The 23212-nt window shown below is 49.5% G+C and overlaps 1 protein-coding gene across 1 annotated transcript; it reads right to left on the bottom strand.

Annotated features, from left to right (window-relative positions):
• Positions 1 to 3372: 3372 nt before the first annotated feature.
• On the bottom strand, positions 3373 to 6082 carry LOC111157751 (ankyrin repeat domain 33). Its single transcript, XM_022519385.1, is given in 4 exon segments — positions 3373 to 4091; positions 5387 to 5527; positions 5707 to 5836; positions 6025 to 6082. Coding segments are annotated over 3 exon segments (981 nt in total). The 5' UTR covers positions 5828 to 5836; positions 6025 to 6082.
• Positions 6083 to 23212: the final 17130 nt, after the last annotated feature.

The raw sequence follows: 23212 nt of genomic DNA, 5'->3' as shown, positions 1-23212 counted from the left end.
AGTACCTCAAATCTTGGTAGCACTTTACAGTTTAATGGGACCTCTTAACTCAGATTTTCAAATGGATCTTTCCCAAAACCCTGTCTTCCCCCATGAACAGATGCGAAAACAGAGGCAAGAGGAAATTAAGTGTCTTAATCACAGGTAGGAAATGGTAAATTAGCCTGGAATCTAGTCCAATCCACCATAGTTGCCTTCAGAAGCCTCCAGCAAAGGGAAGTCTGGGTGGCTCAGTCAACTGAGCTGCTGACTCAGCTGCAGCTCACGTCATGATCTCAGGGTCCTGGGATCGAGCCCCATGTCACAGTGGGCTCCACACTCAGCAGGAGTCTGCTTCTCTCTCTCTCCCTCTCTCTGTGTCCCTCCCCTGACTCATGCTCGTGTGCTCCATTTCAAATACATAAACAAATAAATCCTTAAAAAAGAAACAAAACAAAACAAAAAGAACCCCCTGGAGAAATCACACACCTTCTACCCCAAATAGTCGCTCTCACCTCAGTGTGTGTCTCCATGCTCTCCCCTATTCAAAGAACAGGTTTATTTTTTAATTTTTCAAAATTTAGTAATACATGACTAAAAAGTCAAAATGTTCTGTGCAGAACAATTCCGAGTAATTTATGTGGATACTCCAGCCCCAAGAAGATGGAATGTAACACCCCACTTCTTCAGTGTGGGCTTCATGTAATGACTTCCTTCCAAAGAGCATGATCTAGGAAGGGGGAAGAGAAACATCACAGGGAGAAACCTGAGAAACCCTACTTCAGCCAGGTGATCGAGGTTCCCTCAACCGTGATGTTCACAGCACGTACCCTTCATGGGATGTGATGGGAATGGCATGTCACCTCTGTGGTCTTCCTCCTGAAAGCCCATAACCCCAGTCTCCTCATGAGAAAAACATCAGATAAATCCCAGTTGAGGGATATTCTACAAAACACCTGATCAGTACTCCTCAAAATCGTCACGGTCATCAGAAACAAGGAAAATTGGACAAGTTGTAACAGTCAAGAAGAATCTACAAAGGCATGACAACTAAACGTAGTATGATATCGTGGATGGAATTCTGAACAGAAAAGGGACATCAGGGGCACCTGGGTGGCTCAGCGGGTTAAAGCCTCTGCCTTCAGCTCAGGTCATGATCTCAGGGTCCTGGGATCGAGCCCCGCATCAGGCTCTCTGCTCAGCGGGGAGCCTGCTTCCTCCTCTCTCTGCCTGTCTCTCTGCCTGCTTGTGATCTGTGTTTATCAAATAAATAAATAAAATCTTAAAAAAGGGGGGGGCACCTGGGTGGCTTAGTGGGTTAAGCCTCTGCCTTCAGCTCAGGTCATGATCTCGAGGTCCAGGGATCGAGTCCCGCATCGGGCTCTTTGCTCAGCAGGGAGCCTGCCTCCCCGCCTCTCTCTGCCTGCCTCTCTGCCTACTTGTAATCTGTCAAATAAATAAATAAAATCTTTAAAAATAAATAAGTAAATAAATAAATAAAAGGGACATCAGGGAAAATCTAAGGAAATCTGAAACAAGTTTTGACTTTAGTAATAATGCATTAATATTGGTTCACTAATTGTAATGCATGTACTATACGCATGTTGACAAGAGGTCACGGAGTATGAAGTGTGGGAACTCTGCACCATCGCCACAACTCTTCTGTAAATCTGAAACTGTTGTAAAAAATGAAGCGTTTTTAAAAAGTCTAAAGTTTCGGGGCACCTGGGTGGCTCAGTTGTTGGGCGTCTGCCTTCGGCTCAGGTCATGATCCCAGGGTCCTGGGATCGAGCCCCACATCAGGCTCCCTGCTTGGCAGGAAGCCTGCTTCTCCCTCTCCCACTCCCCCTGCTTGTGTTCCCTCTCTCTGTGTCTCTCTCTGTCAAATAAATAAAATCTTAAAAAAAAAAAAAAAGTCAGGGGTGCCTGGGTGGCTCAGCGGATTAAGCATCTGCCTTAGGCTCAGGTCAATCTCAGGGTCCTGGGATTGAGACCTGAATAGGGCTCTGCTCAGCAGGGAGCCTGCTTCCCCCTCTCTGCTTGCCTCTCTGGCTACTTGTGATTTCTCTCTCTGTGTCAAATAAATTAAAAAAAAAAAAAAAGTCAAAAGTTTCAAAAAGATATTCAGTGAAAAGTTTCCCTTCTGCCCTGGGTCAGTTGCTCAGTCATCTTGCTGAGCAAACGACCATGTTTCTTCCCAGTGAGGTTCCAGTGAGGCAGCAGGGCACCAGTGGAGAGCCTGGCCTCCACAACTAGATGGCTGGCTCTCAATCTTGATCTCTACCAGTTTCTAGCTGTGTGACCCCAGGTTAATTCGTTACCTTCTCTGTGTCCTGTGTCCTCAAAGATAAAATCCTCACAGGATTATTGGGAGTGTTAAACACATTAATGTATATAGCAAGCACCTTACAAATGGTTGCTTTTACTATTACAAATAAACAAGCAAATGCATTAAGAAAAAATACCCAGGGGTGCCTGGCTGGCTCAGTCGGAGGAGCACGTGACTCTTGATCCCAGGGTTATGAGTTTGAGTCCCACCTTGGGTGTGGCGATTACTTTAAAAATAGAATCTTTAAAAAAAAAGTGAGAAAAAAAACTATAAATAAGACACACAAAAAATTACTAAGTGCCTTTTCAAGCAATTTTAGATCACTGGCTAATAACCCCACCTATGGGTCATCAAGGGGAAGTAATTTTGTCTGACATACTATTTACTCTTTATTAGGGCCCAGACCTTACATAAAGTTAAGAGGTTAAGCTGTTGAAGACTGATAAATAGCAAACTATTTTTCTCTGGCAGAACAAAACAGTGATGGTTTTATTGCTAAGTAGGAATTAAACTTTTTTGTACCTGCCTTTCCAATCTTATTCAGGCATTTTTCTCTCCACTGTCAGGTAATGGTTTTTCCTTTCCCTCCTTCATTCCTTCATTCACTACATAGTTAAATACACCCTGGTACTCAGTATACGTTCGTATAACATAAACCAGGATCAAGTTTATCTCGGTGCACATTTTCCCTTGACAAACAGTAGCACGCCATTCACGCTGTTTCACCCCTTGATTATTTACGCTTAATACATCTCGAAGACAGTTTCATATCAGAACATACAAAGCTTCCTTAACCTTGTTTTACCACTGTACAGAATACATCCTATGGATGTACTATGATCACACCCATAAGGAACTTAGCTAGTTGCCTTGCTAAGTTGATGGACACTTAGGTTGTTTTCACTCTGATGATTGCAAACAATGCCATATGAATAACCTCTCAAGGAGAGCGTAGAAGCATTTGTACAGAGAGCAATGGGAAAGCAGAAAGGGCTCTAGAGGGTGAAGGAGCCTTAGGGAGGGACCTGATCACCTGCTCTCAGCCTGGCCTCATCCATCTTCCTCTAATTCTGTGCTCACCTACCCTCCTCCTCCTCCCTCCTCTTCCTCTCCATCCTGAGCTCCTGGTATCTCCAGACAGGAAGGGCTAGGCTTTGATTATCTCTGCGCCTGGGCTCTGGCTTATACTGTGTGGAAGATGAGGGTGCCTTGGAGAGTTGGATCTTGGGGGTTGGGGGCCTGGGGCTGCTACTGTCCCTGGGCTGTAGCCACTGAGGGCACATACTCAGCACACCCTGACGGCTCTGGTAGGGGATGAGGACCCGGGAGCCAGGGACTACCTGGGGGGGCTGGGGGGCTGGGGGAGGGGGTGGGGCAGTGCCTAGCAGCTCTGGCACAGACTTGCTTCGGGTGCCCAGTGCTGGTGGCTGGTCAGGGCACAGGGTGTGGCAGGCCGTGGTGAGGAAAGGACTGGCCAGGCTGGTCGTGATGGTCACGAGGTGGTCCAGGACACCCCCCTCCTGAGGAGACTGGGCAAAGGGGAGGCTCAAAGTGGCCTGCAGTCGCTCTAGGAGAGATGGGGTAGCCTGGGCCTGGGCCTGGGCCTGAGCCACAAGCCCAGGCAAGGCTGGCCACTCGGGCTGGTAATGCTGGCTCAGCTGCTCTATTTGGGGGCGCCGCAGCAGCGCCCGGATCCTCTGCACAGTGTCGAAGCTGTCGGTCAGCAGTGCCCACTCTAGGGCCGTCTTGCCCCGAAGAGGATCCACCGCTGTCAGGTCAGCACCTGGGAGGGGGCATAGGAGTGACATGGGATGGGACAAGGACTGGCGACTTGCAGAAGGGCGAATTCTTTAGCAGCAGGACTGATTTTGGGGAGGATTACAAACCACAGAGGCCCCTCCTGCTGCAGCTGGAATCTGGGAGCTGTGAGCAGCTACAGCCTCAGGACAGTATCAGCCCCAGAGCCCAATCTCCTGTTTAAGACTAAAGAAGAAGGGGCGCCTGGGCAGCTAAGTCAGTTAAGCCTCTGCCTTCGGCTCAGGTCATGATACCAGAGTCTTAGGATCGAGTCCCGTATGGGGCTCCTTGCTCAGTGAGAGCCTGCTTCTCCCTCCCTGCCACTCTTCTTGCTTGTGCTCTCTTTCTCCCCGAAATAAATAAATAAAATCCTTAAAAAAAAAAAAAAAAAAAGACTAAAGAAGAAAACAGTAAAGTCCAGAGAGTAAAAAAAACTTCAGAGAGATGTGGTGGAGGGGCCTGCAAACCTAGAGCAGAATAAGGAGCCAAGGAACAGATGGTGGGCAGGTCGCCCAGGACAGGGGATGCCTGAGTGGCACATGCTGGGCAAATGAAGGGGGGGTCCTGTGGACCCCCACTCCTCATTCTTCTCATCACCACACCCCTCTAATCTGGGTTGGGGGGATAGCAGTCATTTTGGGGTAAAAGGAGGTTGCAGAGTTTTCTCCCTTCTCACCCCAAACACAGTCAGATGGGATAGGGAAAGGAAGAGTTGGAGGCCAGGGGTCCCCAGGGTGACCAACAGATGGTAACCCCACCTGAAAAAATAGTGGAGGCCCAAGACTTCATGAGCAGTGTGAACTTTATCCCAGAACAACTCCACTCGGCCACATGCCTCAACTACGTATCATCGTGTCCCTGAAATCCTGGCTTGTCAGAGACGGAAGTCATCCCAGAGAAAACCAACACCCTCATTATACTGGTAAGTCCCGGAGAGAGAAGGCATCTGCCCAGGGTCACTCGGCTAGTGGCTGAGCCAAGACTAGAACCCAAGAGTCTGGTTCCAGATATCAGCATTTTTGGTTTTTCTAGCTGGTCTAGGTTTTCCTCCCAAGCTTTCTTTTCTGAGACCAATATTCACAGTGTAAACAGAGACATCAATAGCTGGACTTCGTTGATTCTGAAAAACTCAAGCACACTCCCCTCCTCCAGGAAGTCGGCTTAGATTGATCCTCCGTGTCCACCTCTCTTCTCTCTGTAACTACACAGCCGACTAAGCGTCAGGCTGGAAGGCTTGGGGAGGGACTGGTGGTCATAAATCCCGGTCCAGGCCCCATGCACCTGCCATGAGGAGGGCAGCCACGCATTCCGAACGGTTCCGCACAGCGGCCTTCATCAGTGCTGTTAGCCCCCGCTGGTCTCGGCGCTCCAGGTCCAGGCCCGGGTAATAGTTGAGCAGAAGACTCACCAGAGGCACATGGCCTGCAGAGCACCAAGGACAGAGCTTAGCTCTCCCCCAAAGAGGGTGATGAAGCCCCAAACTCACCCTCCACCAAACACAACAGTCTCTGCGGTGGAAGAACATAATACAAAAAGTATGGGATTGTGACCCTGTCTGAAGTGGGGGAAACTGGTGGACAGTAAGGTTAACAGTCTCTCACCTGCTTGGGCAGCCAGCATGAGGGCAGTGTCCCCTTCTTTATCCTGCTGGTTCACATCGAGGAAAGGGCAGCGGCTGAGCAGAGCCACAACACTCTCGAAGCCTCGATAGCAGGCAACCATGAGACCTGTCTGGGGGAGGAGCAGCTCAGCCCCTGCGCTTTTTTCCAGGATCTCCTTGGGGCCCCTGTGCCCTCTAAACCCACATCCATCCCAGAGACGTCTAGCCTCTGTTTAGACCTACCCTCGACCCCTCCCTTCCTCCCATGGATCCAGGCACTGGATGAATGTCCTGTAGCGAGGACATAGGGTTGCTCTACCTGCACTGGGAAACACCTGAGGTAGCTCACCCTCCCGTTGCCATCCACCTGGGTGGCCTCTTCTGGGGAGACTCCACCGTCCAACGTGGCTTGAAGCTGGACAGGGTCATTGCGGACACAGCCCCAGTACAAGGCCCCCAGCCTACAGCCTGGGGCAGGGGTCTCCTGGCCGGTGGGGCAGGATGAAGACTCAGACATGCCCAGCCCACCCCTGGGCACCCCGGCTCTTCCTCTTCCAGCTGGGGCGGGGGTGGGGGTGGGGGGCAAGAACGCCCGTTCCTCAGCCTCACGCAGCTGGCACCTGTAAAATAGAACGGAGGGGAACAGTGTCTCCCTGTACGCCAGGGAAGGGTCCCAGCACCCCACCCAACTTAAGAGAAGACAAACTGTGGGCAGGAGCCCTAAGAGGGCAGAAGTGGTTCGCTGTGAAGATCCCAGTGAGAGTCAAGGAGAGGGGCGGTCTTCTCTTTCCCACGGGACCTTACCCAGGTGTGGAGGCTCCCTAGGAGGCGGTCATTGCCAGGGCCCGCAGCAGCTCCCCCCAGGCTCCTGGGGGCACACTCGCGGGATCTCCAGGGCAGCGGGAGGAGGACTCTCTCTCCCCAGGAAGCAAGGCAGGTAACAGATGGCTGGACTTAGGGAAAGAGCTGCTGCAAACACCCCGGGGCTGAGCTGGATCAAGCCGGGTCAGTAGCGGACGGGAATGGGCGGGGGAGAGGGGGGAACCGGGAAGGGTGGGTGCCCTCCTCTCGCAGAGACCTGGACCGGCCAGAGAGCCCGCCCCCGAGTGGGCGAGGCCCAATCAAGGAGGCTCCTCCCCCGCGGAGGCGGCTCTGGGGTAAGACCCCGCCCCGCCAAAACGTGCTCACCTTCCGCCTCCCGCACCGGTAGCAAAGCTTTCTGAGGCTGGAGGGTCGTGAGGGGTTCCTACCTAGCCTCGAAAGCCTGAAGTCCCTTTCCCTTCCGTGGAGCCGGGGTGGCGGAAGGAGAGGGTTCGAGTGCAGACATCGCCATGAACAGGGGCTGGGACTGGGGGAGGTGGGGCTCCGGAGGTTACCTGGACCTATTTTTTTTTTTTTTTTTTGAGGTTCTGGGGAAATTAAAAAATAAAAAATTGTCTAATTAGGAGGACAGAATTATGGTATAGTAAGTTTCATGGACTAGTTTTGGTATGGTAAATTCAGTATGGAATATTTAGATTGCATTAAAATTACAATAATTGAATTACATTATTTACAATTATGTATTAATAATTATTGAACCATTCTTTAAAGTAAATTAAAACTAAATATTAAATTTAATGGATCAGTTTTGGACCTCAGGTGTAGAAAACGGAGCCAGCCGTGGTCATCTGTTTATATCACTCCCACCATCAGCACGTATGAGAACTTTTTTATTTTACTTTATTTATCTCTTTCTTCACAGATCCCCCACAGCCTATTATGCTCCTGCTTTCCCTTTATCAATTGGCATATATATATTCTTGAAAATGTAAATTGCATTAAAAAAGGTAGTGTTGGGGCGCCTGGGTGCCTCAGTGAGTTAAGCCTCTGCCTTCCGCTTGGGTCATGGTCTGGGGGTTCTGGAATCTAGCCCCACATGGGGCTCTCTGCTCAGCAGGGAACTCTGCTTCCCCCTCTTTCTCTGCCTGCCTCTCTGCCTACTTGTGATTTCTCTCTCTCTGTCAAATAAATAAAATCTGTTTTTAAAAAAAGGTAGTGTTGGTTTATGTATGTTTTTAAAATTAGTTTCAGAGGTAGAGTTTAGTGATTCACCCCCTACACACAACACCCAGTGCTCATTACGTGAAGTGCCCTTCCCAATGCCCATAACCCAGTTAGTCATCCCTTCCTCCCCTCCACCTCCCCACCAGCAACCTTCAATTTGTTCTCTAGAGTTAAGAGTTTCTTATGGTTTGTCTCCCTCTCTGATTTCAGTCTTATTTTATTTTTCCCTACCCTCCTCTATGTGGTTTATGTATGTTTTAACCTGCACCCTAGAATTGTGTGACAGACCTCATTCTGGTTTGTTTTTTTTTCACTCCATGCTTTTTTGGAGATGGCTCCTCATTGCTTTCTATGCAGTGTATCTGTGGGGAGCGTCTTTGGTTTTAAGTAACCCAAAGCTGGTCTCCTTGGTTTGGTGGCTGCCAACATTGATCCAAAACTCCTTTTCATGTTTCTTCTGAACTACAGGAGCTAGAAAACCAAAACGACACTTCTTCGATTCCCTTGAGCCAGGAATCCGTGATTTAGGTTCTGCTCTTGTGCAAGACATAAATCTGGAACAGAGCTAAATACCACGGGACATGTGTTTTGCTGTCACAGAGCAGGACAGATGCAGTGGGGCTCTGGTGAGGAGCTTCCTGATTCATCAGCTTCCTCTAGTAATGACTGTTGCTTCCCGATCACAGGCAGAAGTCATGTGCTTCTCAAAGCTGGGAGTTGTTTCTGAACCTAGAACCTGTTTCTCTATTCCTTTACGTCTAAACTGGCCACATCTATTTCTGTTGCCTACTGTTGAGCCTTAACGGCCACAAGTGGCTTAACCAAATAGGGGTTTATTCTTCACACAAGATTAAGAAGTTCAGGGATAAGCTGTTGTTGATATAAACTGATGATGGCAGGGCCTTCTCTGGGGGCCTCTTGACTTTTCCTCATGGCCACAAGATGGCTACTGTCCCTCTAGCCATCACAGTAAAATGTGGTGAATGCATGCTATGGAATTCTTTCAGCAATTAGAAGAAATCTACCAGATTATGTGTTAGACATCACTAATTAGAGGACACAACCCCTATCTGTGACCCCCCCTTCTCTCTAGTCACGTTTTAGTTAAGTATAACCGTGTCTGGTGGAGGAACACAGTTTTGGCCCGTGAAATACAAGCAGTAGTCTAATGGCTAAGGCTCCTGGGAAAATCTTTGCTCTCTTGATAAATGACATAGGGGCATATCCTTTACCTTTCTTTCTTTCTCCCCTCTTCTTCCTGCTGCATAAAGTTCCATTGTGAACATACATCAGATTTTTCTTTATTCCTTTATTTATTTATTTATTTATTTATTTATTTGACAGAGACACAGCGAGAGAGGGAACATAAGCAGGGGGAGAGGGAGAAGCAGGCTTTCTGCTGAGCGGGGAGCCCAATGTGGGGCTCGATCCAAGGACCCTGGGATCATGACCTGAACTGAAGGCAGACGCTTAACGACTGAGCCACCCAGGTGCCCCTCAAATGGGTTTTAGACGTTGCAACTGTACTATGTACATTTCTGTTAGCTTTATCTGTGGTGAGCTTCACTGAAAGAAATCCTGGTTTTGGGTACACCTGGGTGGCTCTGTTGGTTAAGCTTCTGGCTTTGGCTCAGGTCATGACCCCTGGGTTCTAGGATGGAGGCCCAAAGCAGTGGGCTCCTTGCTCAGTGGAGAACCTGCTTTGCCCTCTGCCCCTCCCCCTGCTCATGCCTCCTTCCTCTCTCTCTCAAATAAATAAATAAAATATTTTTTTAAAAATCCAGAATTTTGATGTGGTTAAATTCATCAAGATTTCTCCTTATGCTTTGTGCCTTTGGGTCTTGTTTAAGAACTTCCTATGGGATACCTGGGTGGCTCTGTCAGTTAAGCATTTGCTTTTGGCTCGGGTCATGATCCCTGAGTCCTGGGATCGAGTCCTACATCAGGGCTCCTTGCTCAGCGGGGAGGCTGCTCCTCCCTCTGCCTGCTGCTCCCCCTGCTTGTGCTCTCTCACTCTCTGTCAAATAAGTAAATAAAATCTTAAAAAAAAAAAAGATTTTACTTATTTATTTGATAGAAAGAGAGAGAGACAGGGCACAAGCAGGAAGAAATGCAGAAGAGGGAGAAGCAGGCTCCCCACTGAGCAGAGAGCCCAACGCAGGGTTTGATCCCAGGACCCTGGGATCACGACCTGAGCCGAAGGCAGACATTCAGCTGACTGAGCCACTCAGGTGCCCTTCTTGCTGCCTTTAAAATCTTCTCTTTGTCTGTGGTATTCTAAGTTTTTTTTTTCTTTCTTTTTTTTAAAGGTTTTATTTATTTATTTGACAGAGAGAGAGCACAAGCAGGGGGAATGGGAGAGGGAGAAGCAGAATCCCCACTGAGTAGAAAGCCTGATGCGGGGCTCCATCCCAGGACCCTGGGATCATGACCTGAGCCGAAGGCAGACACTAAACTACTGAACCACATGGTGCCCTGGTTTTACTCTTTAAAAATAAGGAAATAGGGAAGCCTGGGTGGCTCAGTTGGTTAAGCAGCTGCCTTCGGCTCAGGTCATGATCCCAGCGTCCTGGGATTGAGTCCCACATCGGGCTCCTTGCTCATCAGGGAGCCTGCTTCTCCCTCTGCCTCTGCCTGCCATTCTGTCTGCCTGGTGCTTGCTCTCTCTCCCTCTCTCTCTCTGACAAATAAATAAATAAAATCTTTAAAAAAAAATAAGGAAATAAAAATGTAAAAAAATAAATTTAAAAAATAATAAATTTTACTCTTATGGGTAGGTATAGATTTCTAATTATTTACCTTTCTTTGTTTTTTTTATTTATCCTGCTTTTGGACCTGTAAATTGTTGTCCTTTATCAATGTTGGAAAATTTGGAAATCTATTAAATTCACTTTGGTTCTGTCAGAAAAAAGACTGTGGATATTGTGGGGCACCTGGCTGGCTCAGTCAGAAGAGTGTGAGACCCTTGATCTCGAGGTCATGAGTTCAAGCCCCACATTGGGTATAGAGATTACGTAAATAAATAAAACTTAAAAAAAAAAAAAGACTGGAAATTGAAGCTCAAGTTTGCCTGATTCAAGAAATATTTTCAAACTAAAGCAGATTTATTGATTTCTTCTCTTGTCTGAGATCCTGCCCTCCCTTAGATTTTGACCTAATAAATTATTTTTTAAAGAAAGATTGATTTATTTACTTTAGAGAAGGTGAGAGAATGCAGGCATGTACAAGGGGAAGTATTGGAGGGAGCAGAGGGAGAGGGAGAGAAAAACTCAAATTCACTGGGCATAAAGCCTGACATAGGGCCTGATCCCACAACCCTGAGATCACTGCAGCAGAAACGAAGAATCAGACACTCAACCGACTGAGCTACCCAGGCACCCCCACAAATCAATTCTTGCTATCTGGCCAGCTTTTTAAAAATAATTTGTATTTGTTATTTTAACTAGCAATTTTACTGTTTAACTCAGAAATATCAGTCCAGAGTCCAGGCAGTCATATTATTGGAAACAGAATTTCCTCTAATCTTAATTAATTAAAAACACTGATAGTAATTTGGGGGAAAGACATGGTAATTAATTCATAGAAGAAATACAAATGGCCAATAAACATATGAAAAGATGCTTAATCTCACAGTAAGCAGGAAAAGGCAAATTAAAACAATAATGAAACGTTGTTTTTGGCCCATCAGCTTAGCAAAAATTAAACATTAATTATATTAAGTGCTTACACTGTTGGGGAAATGTAAATTAGTGAAGTATTTTTGGAAAGCATTTTGACAGTATCTATCAAAATAACAAATGTACATACACATGAACCCCAAAATTCTGCTTTTAGAAATCTTTCCCAAAACAGTACTTGTATATGTGAACAAAGATATACTGTATATACTTTGCAGCATTGTTTGTAATTGTAAAAAAGAAATTTAGAAATAACTTAAATGTTCATCAACAGGGCGCCTGGGTGGCTCAGTGGGTTAAAGCCTCTGCCTTTGGCTCAGGTCATGATCCCAGGGTCCTAAGATCGGGCTCTCTCTGCTCAGGGGGGAGCCTGCTTCCTTCTCTCTCTCTGCCTGCCTCTCCGCCTACTTGTGATCTCTGTCTGTCAAATAAATAAATAAAATCTTTTAAAAATATGTTCATCAACAGAGGAAGGACTTGAAAAAACTATGCACAAAATTATGTCTCCATTAAAAAATAATAAGATAGATCCATATGGACTGCTTGGAAAGTATCTCTGAGACATGTTAATTGAAGAGAAAAAAGCCATATATATATATAGAGAGAGAGAGAGAGAATGTGTGTGTGTGTGTGTGTCTGTGTGAGAGACTGGCTCACTTACATGTATGTAAATGCATAGAAAGGACTGGAACAATAGTTGTCAACATTGGCTGCCCCATGTAATCACCTAATCATTAAAAAAAAAAAAAAATAGTAGTGGGGCACCTGTGTGGTTCAGTGGTTAAGCATCTGACTTGTGTTGGCTCAGGTCATGATCTCATGGGGCCCTCAGTGGGGAGTCTGCTTCGGATTCTCTCCCTCTGCCCCTCCTCCCACGTGCTTGTGTGGATGAGTACATGTGCACTCTCTCTCTCTCTCTCTCTCAAATAAATCTTTAAAACAAAACCAACCAACCAAACAAAATAGTAGGGGCACCTGGCCGGCTTGGTTGGTTGAGTGGCTGACTCTTGGTTTCTACCCGGGTCAGGATCTCAGCGTCCTGGGATGGAGTCCCGAAGCCTAGCTCCCCACTCAGCAGGGAATCTGCTTCTGGATTCTCTCTCCCTCTGCCCCTTGCTCAGCTCTCTCTCTCTCTCAAATCAATCAATCAGTCTTTAAAAATAATAAAACAAAACAAAACAAACAAAAAATAATAGGGGCAGCTGGCTGGCTCAGTTGGTAGAGTGTGTGACTCTTGATCTTAGGGTTGTGAGTTTGAGCCCCACATTGGGTGTAGAGATTACTTGACAAAAAAAAAATTTAAAAATTAAAATAAAAAAAATTTACATCTCCCCCATGTGATTCTAACATGTAGCCAACTCTGAGGACTTTTGTAAAGAATGACCTGTATTTGGGACACCTGGATGGCTCAGTCGGTTAAACCTCTGACTTCAGCTCAGGTCATGATCCCAGGGTCCTGGGATCAAGTCCCACGTCAGGGTCCCTGCTCAGTGGGGAGCCTGCTTCTCCCTCTGCTTGTGCTATCTGACAAATAAATAAATAAAATCTTAAAAAATAATAAAATAAAAGAATGACCTCTATGAAAGCATTGCCGGTGGTTAATTTAAGGGAGGAGAATAGGATTGAGGTGAAAGGGGACCTTCATGTTTTGCTTTTTCAAGTTGTATGATGTTTGAATCTTCCACCAAGATAATTACTACTTCATGTCAAAAGGAAAAGAAAGAATACATACATACATATGCGTGTGTGTGTGTGTGTGTGTGTGTGTGTATTTATTTATTTCTATTTTTGGGAGGCTCTTGCCCAACATGAGGCTCGAATTCATGACCTCCAGATCAAGAGTTGCCCACTCTACTGACTGAGCCAGCCAGACACCCCCCGCGCGCCCCAAACTCTCCTGTACACAGAGTTCATCATGTCTCAGTGTACCTCTGAACTTCACTCAATCATTTGTTCAATAAGAAATGAAACCTGCTTGGCCTTGTGTCAGGCACATATTTTAACTCTTCATGTGAGTTACCATTAATCTTGTTCTTGGCTGTTTCCCTCACCTTGGACATCTTTGTCTCCTGCATCTAGCACAATGTTGGCCACTCAGGAAAAGGGAAGTCCCCTGACAGTTTCTCCTCTGGCCTGAAGAGCCCCCCCACCCCGCCCACCCAGTACCATTCAGCAACGACTGTAGAAGGATAGGAGAGGAGACTTTAATCTGTGCTGAGAGGCCCCAAGGACATCTGACTAGGTAAAATGGAATTTCACATTTTGCTTTTCAAATGATCTTCCTCCAAGTCTTGACCACCTTCAGCCTTAGCAAGGGTCCTGTGCTGCAAGGCCACTCTCTGCCAGCAGGTGGCAGCCCTGGGCAGGAATTGGGAGAGCATCCCCACCCACGTGAAGGCTAAAGCAGAGGGTCCTGGGGTTGGATGCAGGGGCAAGGTCTTGGCAGGGCGGGTGCACAGGAGGAGGGTGACAGGGTCCATTTTTGATCCCAAAGCATGATAGAATTATAGGGGAATTATTTTTGTGGATCAGCTTTAGTCGACCTGATTGTGTACCCAGAAAGTTTGCAAGGTTTCTTCTACCTTCCACCTGCAGCAATGCTGGGTTCCCCCATGCCCTGTCCAAGCCTCTGTCTTCAGGCAGATTGTATGCTTCTTCCTTCCCACCCCACCCACCTTGTCCAGGCTGGGTCTTGACCCTCCCTGTGTATGTCTTTGCTGATAGGGATGATTGTGGTAGAGAGGCACTGGAGGTTGCTAGTTAATGTGTAAAATAACAGATCACCTCCTGGGTATTATGGGTACATTTCAGTCAGGGCCTTCCAGAGTCTCAGTGTGGCAGTCTTAAGGATTAACAGTGGCGGTTATCCCCCTTTTGATCTCTTAGCTGCTGGGCTCTGATAGGAGTGCACCAGAATGCTCTTTTCTTGCCCACTCCAACTTCCCTTCAATCTCCATCTCTTCACTGCTTCTGTCAATCTGTCTTCTTTCCATCTGCCTGACTTCACCTCTTCTCCATCTTTTCAGTTTTGATCTTTCTCGTCTCACTGTCTGGACCTTTCCATCTATCTATCCCCCTAACAATCTTGCTTAAGCCCTGATAACATACATTGTCTGGGGGCGATTCTCTCTCTCTCTCTCCTCCTATCTTGTCTCTAACTGTCACGCTGTATCTCCAGCCATCTAATGCTTGGTCTGGGTTTGCAGGAGTCTTGACTTGTGGAACTCAATCAGAAGGGAAGGGGGAGATTTGGGGAAAGTGCAGCGACAAATCTACAGAGAAAGAGCTCAGCAAATTCTTTTTTTTTTTTTTTAAGATTTTTTTTTTTTAATTTGACAGACAGATCACAAGTAGGCAAAGAGGCAGGCAGAGAGAGAGGAGGAGGAGGCAGGCTCCCTGCTGAGCAGAGAGCCCGAACACGGGACTCGATCCCAGGACCCTGAGATCATGACCTGAGCTGAAGGCAGAGGCTTTAACCACTGAGCCACCCAGGCGCCCCGAGCTCAGCAAATTCTTGAGTCAAGTTTGGAGCAGAGGCCAATCTCCTTTAGGGAACAAAATGTACTGTCATCTCAACCTCTGCCCTTCGTCCAGGATCTTTTTCCAGCAGAAGCCCCCTATTCCCTACAGGCCTGGTGGCGGGTACAGCTGGGGCCAGCAGTCAGGGGAAAGAGCCCACCCCCGCCTATGAACTAGACATGGGATGGGACCCAACATGGTGGGATGGAGAATGGAGGAGGTGACCTCTGACCCCGGCTCTGGCCCCTTCTGGGGGTCCCTGGTGACCTGCCATAGGTCATGCCCCCTCCTCCCCTACCATGATCTACATCACAAAACCCATAGCTCGTAACTCAATGCCATCCAGGGAAGTCTGGGATTGATTTAGGGCCCCCTCTGACCAGTTCACCCCCACCGGACTATGGCCCCTGTGGTGGAGGTGGGGATGAGGGTCATGGGTGAAGTTCAGGCAGGAGGGTCCTGACTACTACTACTACATCATACCTGTTGCACTCTTAGTGGATTTGTTGGGGGGAAGGGCCCAAGGACAGGAGTTCAAGGTTCTTACTGACCAGCTGCTCTCTTTAGCTCAGCTCAGGGCCATGCGGAGGGATCAGTGGGCATGGCCTAGTAGGTGTTCAGGAACAGTGTTCTCATGATTCAGGCCCAAGGCATCCTATAACGCAAAGAGATTCTTGTTACCCACCAAGACGGCAGTCTGGTGAGTTCTAAGTAAGCACCCCAGCCTCCCCCAGTCTTAGTTACACTGAGCTACTCAGAGCTAGGTCTCCCCACCCTGGGGTTCCATAGTCCAAAGCCATTACATGTATATTTCTCCTGGTGCGTTCCTTGTTGTTAGTTTTCATCCACCAGCCTTTCCGGTCTGGAGATACCAGGAAAGAAACTTCTCCTTGGAATACTTCAAAATTTTTGACCATCACACCCAGTAAAATATATCTATCTTGGCCTCGGGGACACAAGAACATCCCCAGAAGTAAACGCAAAAGTTTTACATAACAAGTGATGCACGTGATATTTTCTATTCTATTCCATTTTGTTGTAAGGGAAAAAAAGTTGTTTTTTTTTTTAAGACTTTATTTATTTATTTGACAGACGGAGAGAGATCACAAGTAGGCAGAGAGGCAGGCAGAGAGAGAGGAGGAAGCAGGCTCCCTGCTGAGCAGAGAGCCCGAGGCAGGACTCGATCCCTGGACCCGGAGATCATGACCAGAGCCGAAGGCAGAGGCTTAACCCATTGAGCTACCCAGGTGTCCAAGGGAAAAAAAGTTTTAAAAATGATTCTACAAACACCTAAGGGGCTGGCACTTAGAGCTGGTAAGTAACCTCTCACATGTTGACACCATCACAAGTTGTAAAGCCTGTTTTATAAAGAGAAAAACCCACATTCTCTTCATAAAAGCCAGTGAGAAGATAAGGTAGGGTTTTTTTGTCGACCTGTTTTATAGAGGAGGCCATGCAGATTCTGAGGGGTTTGACCTGCTTGAGATCCCCCAACCCGTGAGTGGCCAAGATGGGACCCCAAGCTGGTCTTCCATGTGCTGGTTTGCAAGTCTCCCCGCAACTATGCCCCACAGCTTCTCTCCCTCCCTCTCCTCCCCAGCCCTCCCAATTGACACCATTGTCTCTTTCCAGTTCGAAGGCCATCCCCTTCCTCGAACATGAGGGACAGGGCAGCTGAGTAATTCTGTTTTCTTGTCATCTGTTAACACTGCACCATCTGCCAGTCCTCCTCTCCCGGAAAGGCCTGAGTGGGGGAGGCGGCAGCTTTCCCAGGAGTCTGGACCTCCAGGCACCCCTTACCAAGGAACTCAGCATACCCCCAGAAAGCTAATTTTTCTGCTCAATCCCAACAGCAGTGGATTAGACTTAACAGGGATGTGTAAGGGAATGGAGTGGGATGGGAGGAAGGACTTTCTGATGTCACAGGGATAAAACAATAGGATCCACCCCTCCCCCAGAGTTAGGGTCCTGTCTTTGGGCCTCCACACCTTTACTGTGGTGCTGGTGGTGCTTCCGCGCTGCAAGTGGCCGCTCTGGGTGAGGGCGCAGCAAATCCACCTTCCAGGGAGCCCAGGAAGATTTATGGGGTCTTGGGTGTGGTTGGCTGTTACTCAGCCTCTGACTTTCTAATTCCCCAGTCTCCTCACCACCCCGCCTCCTCCCCAAGAGGGCCTTTGTGCAGGACAATGAGGAATCTATAAATTCCGGGGGACAGCGATGTGGGGGAGGGGAGCAGCGGTCATCTCAGCCCAGCATCGACAGCAAGGGGCATCCTCCATGGACCTGCCAGGGCTCCTCCTATCCGCACTAGAGGCCCAAGAGAAAGGTGGGCCAAGCCTTACCACTGTCTTTTACAGATGAAGAAACTGAGTCTCAGAGGCGGAGGGAGTCTCTAGTCTCTTCTTCATTCCCTCCATCTTTCACTCATACATTTATTTTTCCCTCTCTTACCCTTCCCCTGGGCTTTCCCTCACTCAGGCGTTCACTCAACAAACACATGTATTCGCTCAACAAACACCCACTGAGTACAAACTCCCAGCCAGGCCGCATACAGAGAACAACTGGTAGACCTGGTCCACCCTGGAGGGGCACACAGCAGGGGACTGACTCAAGAAGAGCCCAAGTATGGCTCTATCCCCAGCTTCTCAGGCCAGCAGCCGGCACCCTTTCCCTACTCCCTTCCCTCAGCAGTCTGGTGAGGCTGATGAAGTGTTTTCATGAGCATTTTTAAATTTAATCCCAGTGACAGCTCAGGCAGCAAGGTGTTATATAAGCCTTCCCAAGCATTCTGCTACTGTGGCCCCAAGCAGGCAAGTGGTTGCCCAAGATCACACCCCGGAGGGTGGCAGAATACTGGACCCAGGCCCTCGCCTCTGCACCACTGCTGCACCCGTGCCGGCCATGGGGACCCAGGGCAGGAGCATGTGCTGTGGTCCTAGACTTCCTCTTCTACCCACTTGCCCAAACTAGCCCTGTGTTCCCCACCCCTACCCCCCATGCTGATCTTCCCTAATGTTCTGTCCTGATCTGGGTCATCTTCCCGCAATGGACTCACCTCTATACTTACTCAGTTCACCCATCTGTTGTCCATCGATAATGAACTCAGTGCTTATGATGCCAGCAATTGTTTGCTGAATGACCACACATTCTTATGTGTTTCCTCGTATGTCTCTGCTTATAAACTGAAGATATTACGACCTACTTCATTGTGCAAATTAAATCAGTTAAGCCAAGTAAAGCTCTCAGAGTACCGCCTGGCATGTGGCACATGCTCAGTTTAGTCTTGGCTGCTAAGTTTATGGGTACTGGAAACCACAGGCCTGCCCATACATGAGGCATTTGGGTGGAACACAGGTGAATACAGGGGTTTGCAGCTGGCTTCTCCCAGGAAGTGGCCCCCTTAAAAGTGATCACATAGACGAATAGCAAATTCTTTCCCCAGGGACTCCCACATTCCTTAACTGCATGAGGTATGTTGAGCACCTCCTAGGTCTCTGCCAGGCATTGTGCTAGCAGAGAACAAGAGAGACACCCGCATTCATCAAGCTGGCATTCTGGGAAGTGAAACAGACCACAGACTAAAGTGAATAAAGATGACAATTACAGAAAGCCGTTAAGTCCTGAAGAAACAGACATGGTTAAGTGACACAGTAGATCAGGCAATTGGGTGTGAGGCTGTTGTAGTATTGTGGTTAGGATTGATGGGGAGGTGACATCCCTAGGAAGGATCCAGGCAGAGTGTTCTAGGCAAAGGGAACGGCAAGACCAAAGCCGGAGGTGGGAAAAACTTGCCAAGTTCAAGGAACAGAAAGGCAGCCAGTGGGAGTGGCATCTGGACAGAAGGGAGAATGATCTAGGAGAGGTCAGCACAGGCAGGGGCCAGGGTAAGAAAGTGGGGCCTTCCTCCAGGAGAAGCCATGCAAAGTTTTTGTTTTTTGTTTTTGTTTTTTTTAAAGATTTTATTTATTTACTTGACAGAGAGAGAGATCACAAAGAGGCAGAGAGGAAAGCAGAGAGAGAGGAAGAAGCAGGCTCCCCTCTGAGCAGAGAGCCCGATGCGGGGCTCGATCCCAGGACCCTGGGACCATGACCTGAGCCAAAGGCAGAGGCTTAACCCACTGAGCCACCCAGGTGCCCCCCCCATGCAAAGTTTTAAACAGGGACTGACATGCTCTCATTTTGGGTTTGTTTTTTTTTCACCCTGATTGGTATTTTTAATAGTCCCCATGGAAGCTGTGTGAATTGATTATCCCGGAGCCAGGAGAGCAAACAGGAACCTTTGCAGTTGTACAAGGATGGAAGAAGGGCTTGGACGCTGGAGGGGGTTGGGGAGCAGGGGCTGATCCAAGATATATCTTAGAGACAGAAGAGACAAACTTTGCTAGTGGATTGGACAACAGGATCAGGATGGGAGTAGATTTCAAGAGGAAGAAACCTGGGAAGCTCAATTGGTAGAACTGTCTCTGTCCTGAGCCATGAGAGTCCTCCTGCTCACTTTGGCCGTGCCCCTGAGGTACAGAAGCCAATTTTAGCCATTTGCTCTCCCAGATCTACTCAGCCTTCAATCAGGGGCAGTCCAGACTTGTTCATTCGGGCTCTTTGTGAGAAAAGGTGCTCCTTGCTTTCCCTCCAGAAAAAGCAGCCCCTGCCAAAGCACAAGACTTGGACTTCAGACCCCTTTTAACCCCTTCACCCAGCCCTTGTTTAGGTCGCAACCTGCACAACCGGACAACTCCCCTGTCCCCAGCCTGGACCACCGGCCCAACCTGAAAATCCTCGGAGCTCTGAGACAGGTAGGCGCTGGGCTTGTTGGGACACGGGCCTGAAAACACTCTGGGGCCCGGAACGGGAAGGTGGGGCTTCGCCTTTCCTGCGGGAATCTCCCAGCCCGGTTCCCGGGGGAAGGAAGTCCCCTCCCGGGCCCGGCTCCCCCGCCCCGCCTCCGCCCGCTAGCTGGCCGCTGAGGCCGCCGCCCCTCCCACCCGGGAAAGCGCACGCAGCCGGTCTTCCGGCCTCGGGCTACGGGCGGGGGAGGGTCCGAGCAGTGATTGCTGCCATCTGCTCCCTCCCCTTCCCCTCCCCCCCGCGTGGGGGAGGGGCCGAGGCGCGACGCGCGCACCAGGGTCCCGGGGGCGGGAGGTCCGAGTACCCCGCGAGCTCCCCACGACGTGGGGATGAGTGCTGGGGGGTTCCGAGAGCGCGCCCACCGCCTTTCTTTGGCAGGGGCTGAGGGGCCCCACGCAGGAGGCACACCGCTTTGGTAGACCCCGAATCCCAGCGTTCGGGTTCTGCCCTCGCCGGGAAGGGACCCCCGAAGCGTCCTGGGCGCCCGCGACGTTCGCACCTGTCGGTGGTTAACTCGGGCGTTGGGACATTGACGCATCGATCTTTGTCTGCACCGGAGGGCTGTGACTGTGGGTCTGCACAGGACGGCTGTGACTGTGGGCGGGAAGCGGGGGACCCAAGGCCGGAGCCCAGAAACCCGCGGGCCAAGGCTGGGCGCCGGGGGCCAGAACGTGGCCCTCAGACACAAGGGTCCGGGCTGAAATTCCTCCCAGTTACTACTCACTCAGGGGATCTCTGGTATGTTCCTTCGAGCCTGACAGTCCTCAGAGTTTACTTCCTTGTCCGTAAAAACAGGATCCCCAGGCCTTACATCTCAGGTGATTCCACTGAGGGCCAGTTGCTAGTCCTGGGGAGGTTGGCCCCGGGTGGGGCACTGGGCCTGGCCTGGTGGAGCCCCTGGGGCAGGAGGAGTGGGCTCTGTGGAAGGTGTTGTGGCAGCTGGGAACCCCGAAAAGGCAGGAAGGAGGGTGGGGTGGGACAGGGACAGGAGGCCAGGGAACAGATGAGGGAGCGGCCCCACTGATTTCAAGCCCATCTCCCAGGGTCTCTGCAACTTCAGCCTCTGGAGGTGAAGATAGTATCTGTTTGACCTCTTTATCCAACACTGATGGCAGCTTTGGGGGCACTGGGGGTATTCACAGGGCCGAGGAGAGTAGTACCCCATTGCCTGGGTGCCCCGGCCCACTTATCTGAACACTTACACATCTTCGCTCAAACACACACACACACACACACACACAAGGGTCTAAACAATCCCCCAAGTGCAGAAACACAGGTGTCCCAAATGACATGAGTGATGTGAGGCCTCCTTCCTGCCAGGGCCACAAGACCTCACCTAATGTCCCCAGATGCCTGCTGCCTCCCCGCCCCCCCCCCCGCAGCCTTGCCAACTCTAACAAACCTGTGTTAGCCACTAAGGCCAGCTCCAGACCCGCTGAGATGCAACCCCTCCAACCCCCAGCCATTCCCACCACCAACTTGATAGCCCATTCCTCCACCCAGGGGAGACCCAGGGATGCCCAGCACCTCACTTCCAGCCATGGAGAGGCTCTCCCTCCAGGGAGGGGATGCGGCATGAGACATTTTGGAATCACTGGAACCATCAGGCAACCTTTGGGAGGGGTCAGAACGATGCTACAGAGTCAGTGGCTTCTGGGGTGGGGCTTGAAGGAGCAACAGAGGTTCACCAGGGGCGGAAGAGATGCCGGGTTCTGGGCCAAAGGGAGACCGTGTGCAGAGACTTGGGGTGTGAGGGGAGCCTGGGTGGCTCAGTGGGTTAAGCCTCATGATCTCAGGGTCCTGGGATCAAGCCTAGCTTTGGGCTCTCTGCTCGGCAGGGAGCCTGCTTCCCCCTCTCTCTCTGCCTGCCTTTCTGCCTCCTTGTGATCTCACTCTTTCTCTCTCTCTGTCAAATAAAGAAATAAAATCTTTAAAAATTAAAAAAAAAAAAAAAAAAAAAAAGACTTGGTGTGTGAACGTCCGGGATGTGTCTGGGGAAGAGTGAGAAGTTTGGTGGGCTTGGACCAAGAGTACACGGTCATTGGACCAACGGCGGCAGCGGCGGGAGGAGTTGACTGGGATAGAAGGGACGGGGTGTGAAGGGTGGCTGAAATGACACAGACCCTAGGCCAAGGGATTTAGACCTGGGTTGGTTGTAGCAAGTTGAAGTGTTTGCACCTAGAGAGACAGACAGGAGCATAAATGGCTAGAAGGAGTGAAGCTGAGAGGAAGTGAGATAAAAGGGTCAGTGCCAGCCCCGTGATAAAAAGGCCATTCACTCATCCAGTGGGGGGACTAAGGGCACGTGGAAGCCCCAGAGACCCCCTGAAGGCCAAAGGGGTTACTGTCATGCTGCCAAGTGAGCTTCGTGTTGTCAGATATTTTCAAGAAAAATTAGAAATGTCGATTTTTACGTGCTACCTCTAGGTTTTTAAATGTTGACAATTAAAACAACAACAACAACAACTCTAAAACAGGGGTTCCTGTCTGGCTCAGTGGGTAGAACATGTGACTCTTGGTCTCGGGGTTGTAAGCTCAAACCCCACATTGGGTGTAGAGATTGCTAAAAACTCTAAAACGGTGTGTGTGTCCAAAATACACATAACGAATATCTGGGCCACTGCTGCAGAGTTGCTGGAAAGCTACTGGAAGTTTCCTCAGGAGGGTAATGATCCAAATCCTAGGCGGGGTGTTCTGATGCCCACTGGAGGGGGGCAGTATGGAGGAATGGGCTGGTAAGTGGACAGTTGCAAGTGTCTGGACCAAAGGGGCCGAGGCCTGAACAAAGGCGGCTGACCCGGAGAGGAGGAAGGCTCCCAGACACCGTGTAGGTGTCTTTGGGAATTAGCCCTTCCTTAGGTGGGGGGCAGGGTTAAGGGCTTAAGTCTCCTATCCTGCTGTCCCCTTTAAGAGATTGCAAAAACATCATCTAGAGGGTGGGGAGGCCTATTTGGAGTGGGATGCACTCCCACTCCCCAAAGTTGCGGGCCACCCCAAGGTCTGGGTAAGACATTCCAAACAGCCTGAAGAGGGAGGAGCCAAGTTGGGGGAGGGGCTCAGGAATCCGCCCCGCCTTCAGGAAGACCCCAGCCAGCCCTAATGGGAACCACACGTGGGGTGAGCTGGAATCCCGGATTGCCTGTGACGTTTGGCTTTGGAATTGGACACTTGGCCCAGGTCACTTCTGACCACTGAAGTCTGAGGCCCCCAGCCCAGCTCCCCTCCTAATTGCTGCCAGACACAATCTGCTCTGTACCCAGCTCTGGGGCCAGCCTGGGTCCCCCATCTCTTGCTAGGAGAGCATCTCAGCTCTGAAAGAGTAGGGCTTTTCAGACAAGAATTCTATAACACTTGACACTCTCAGAATAGCAGAACAAGAAATCCCTTCCAGTATCTCCCCAGACAGGACCCCCTGAAATT

Source organism: Enhydra lutris, unplaced genomic scaffold (genome assembly GCF_002288905.1).
Source record: "Enhydra lutris kenyoni isolate GAN:26980312 unplaced genomic scaffold, ASM228890v2 scaffoldscaffold56, whole genome shotgun sequence".
Taxonomy (NCBI): Eukaryota; Metazoa; Chordata; class Mammalia; order Carnivora; family Mustelidae; genus Enhydra; species Enhydra lutris.
The sequence above is the reverse complement of the archived record's forward strand: the minus strand, read 5'-3'. Positions and strand labels throughout refer to the sequence as shown.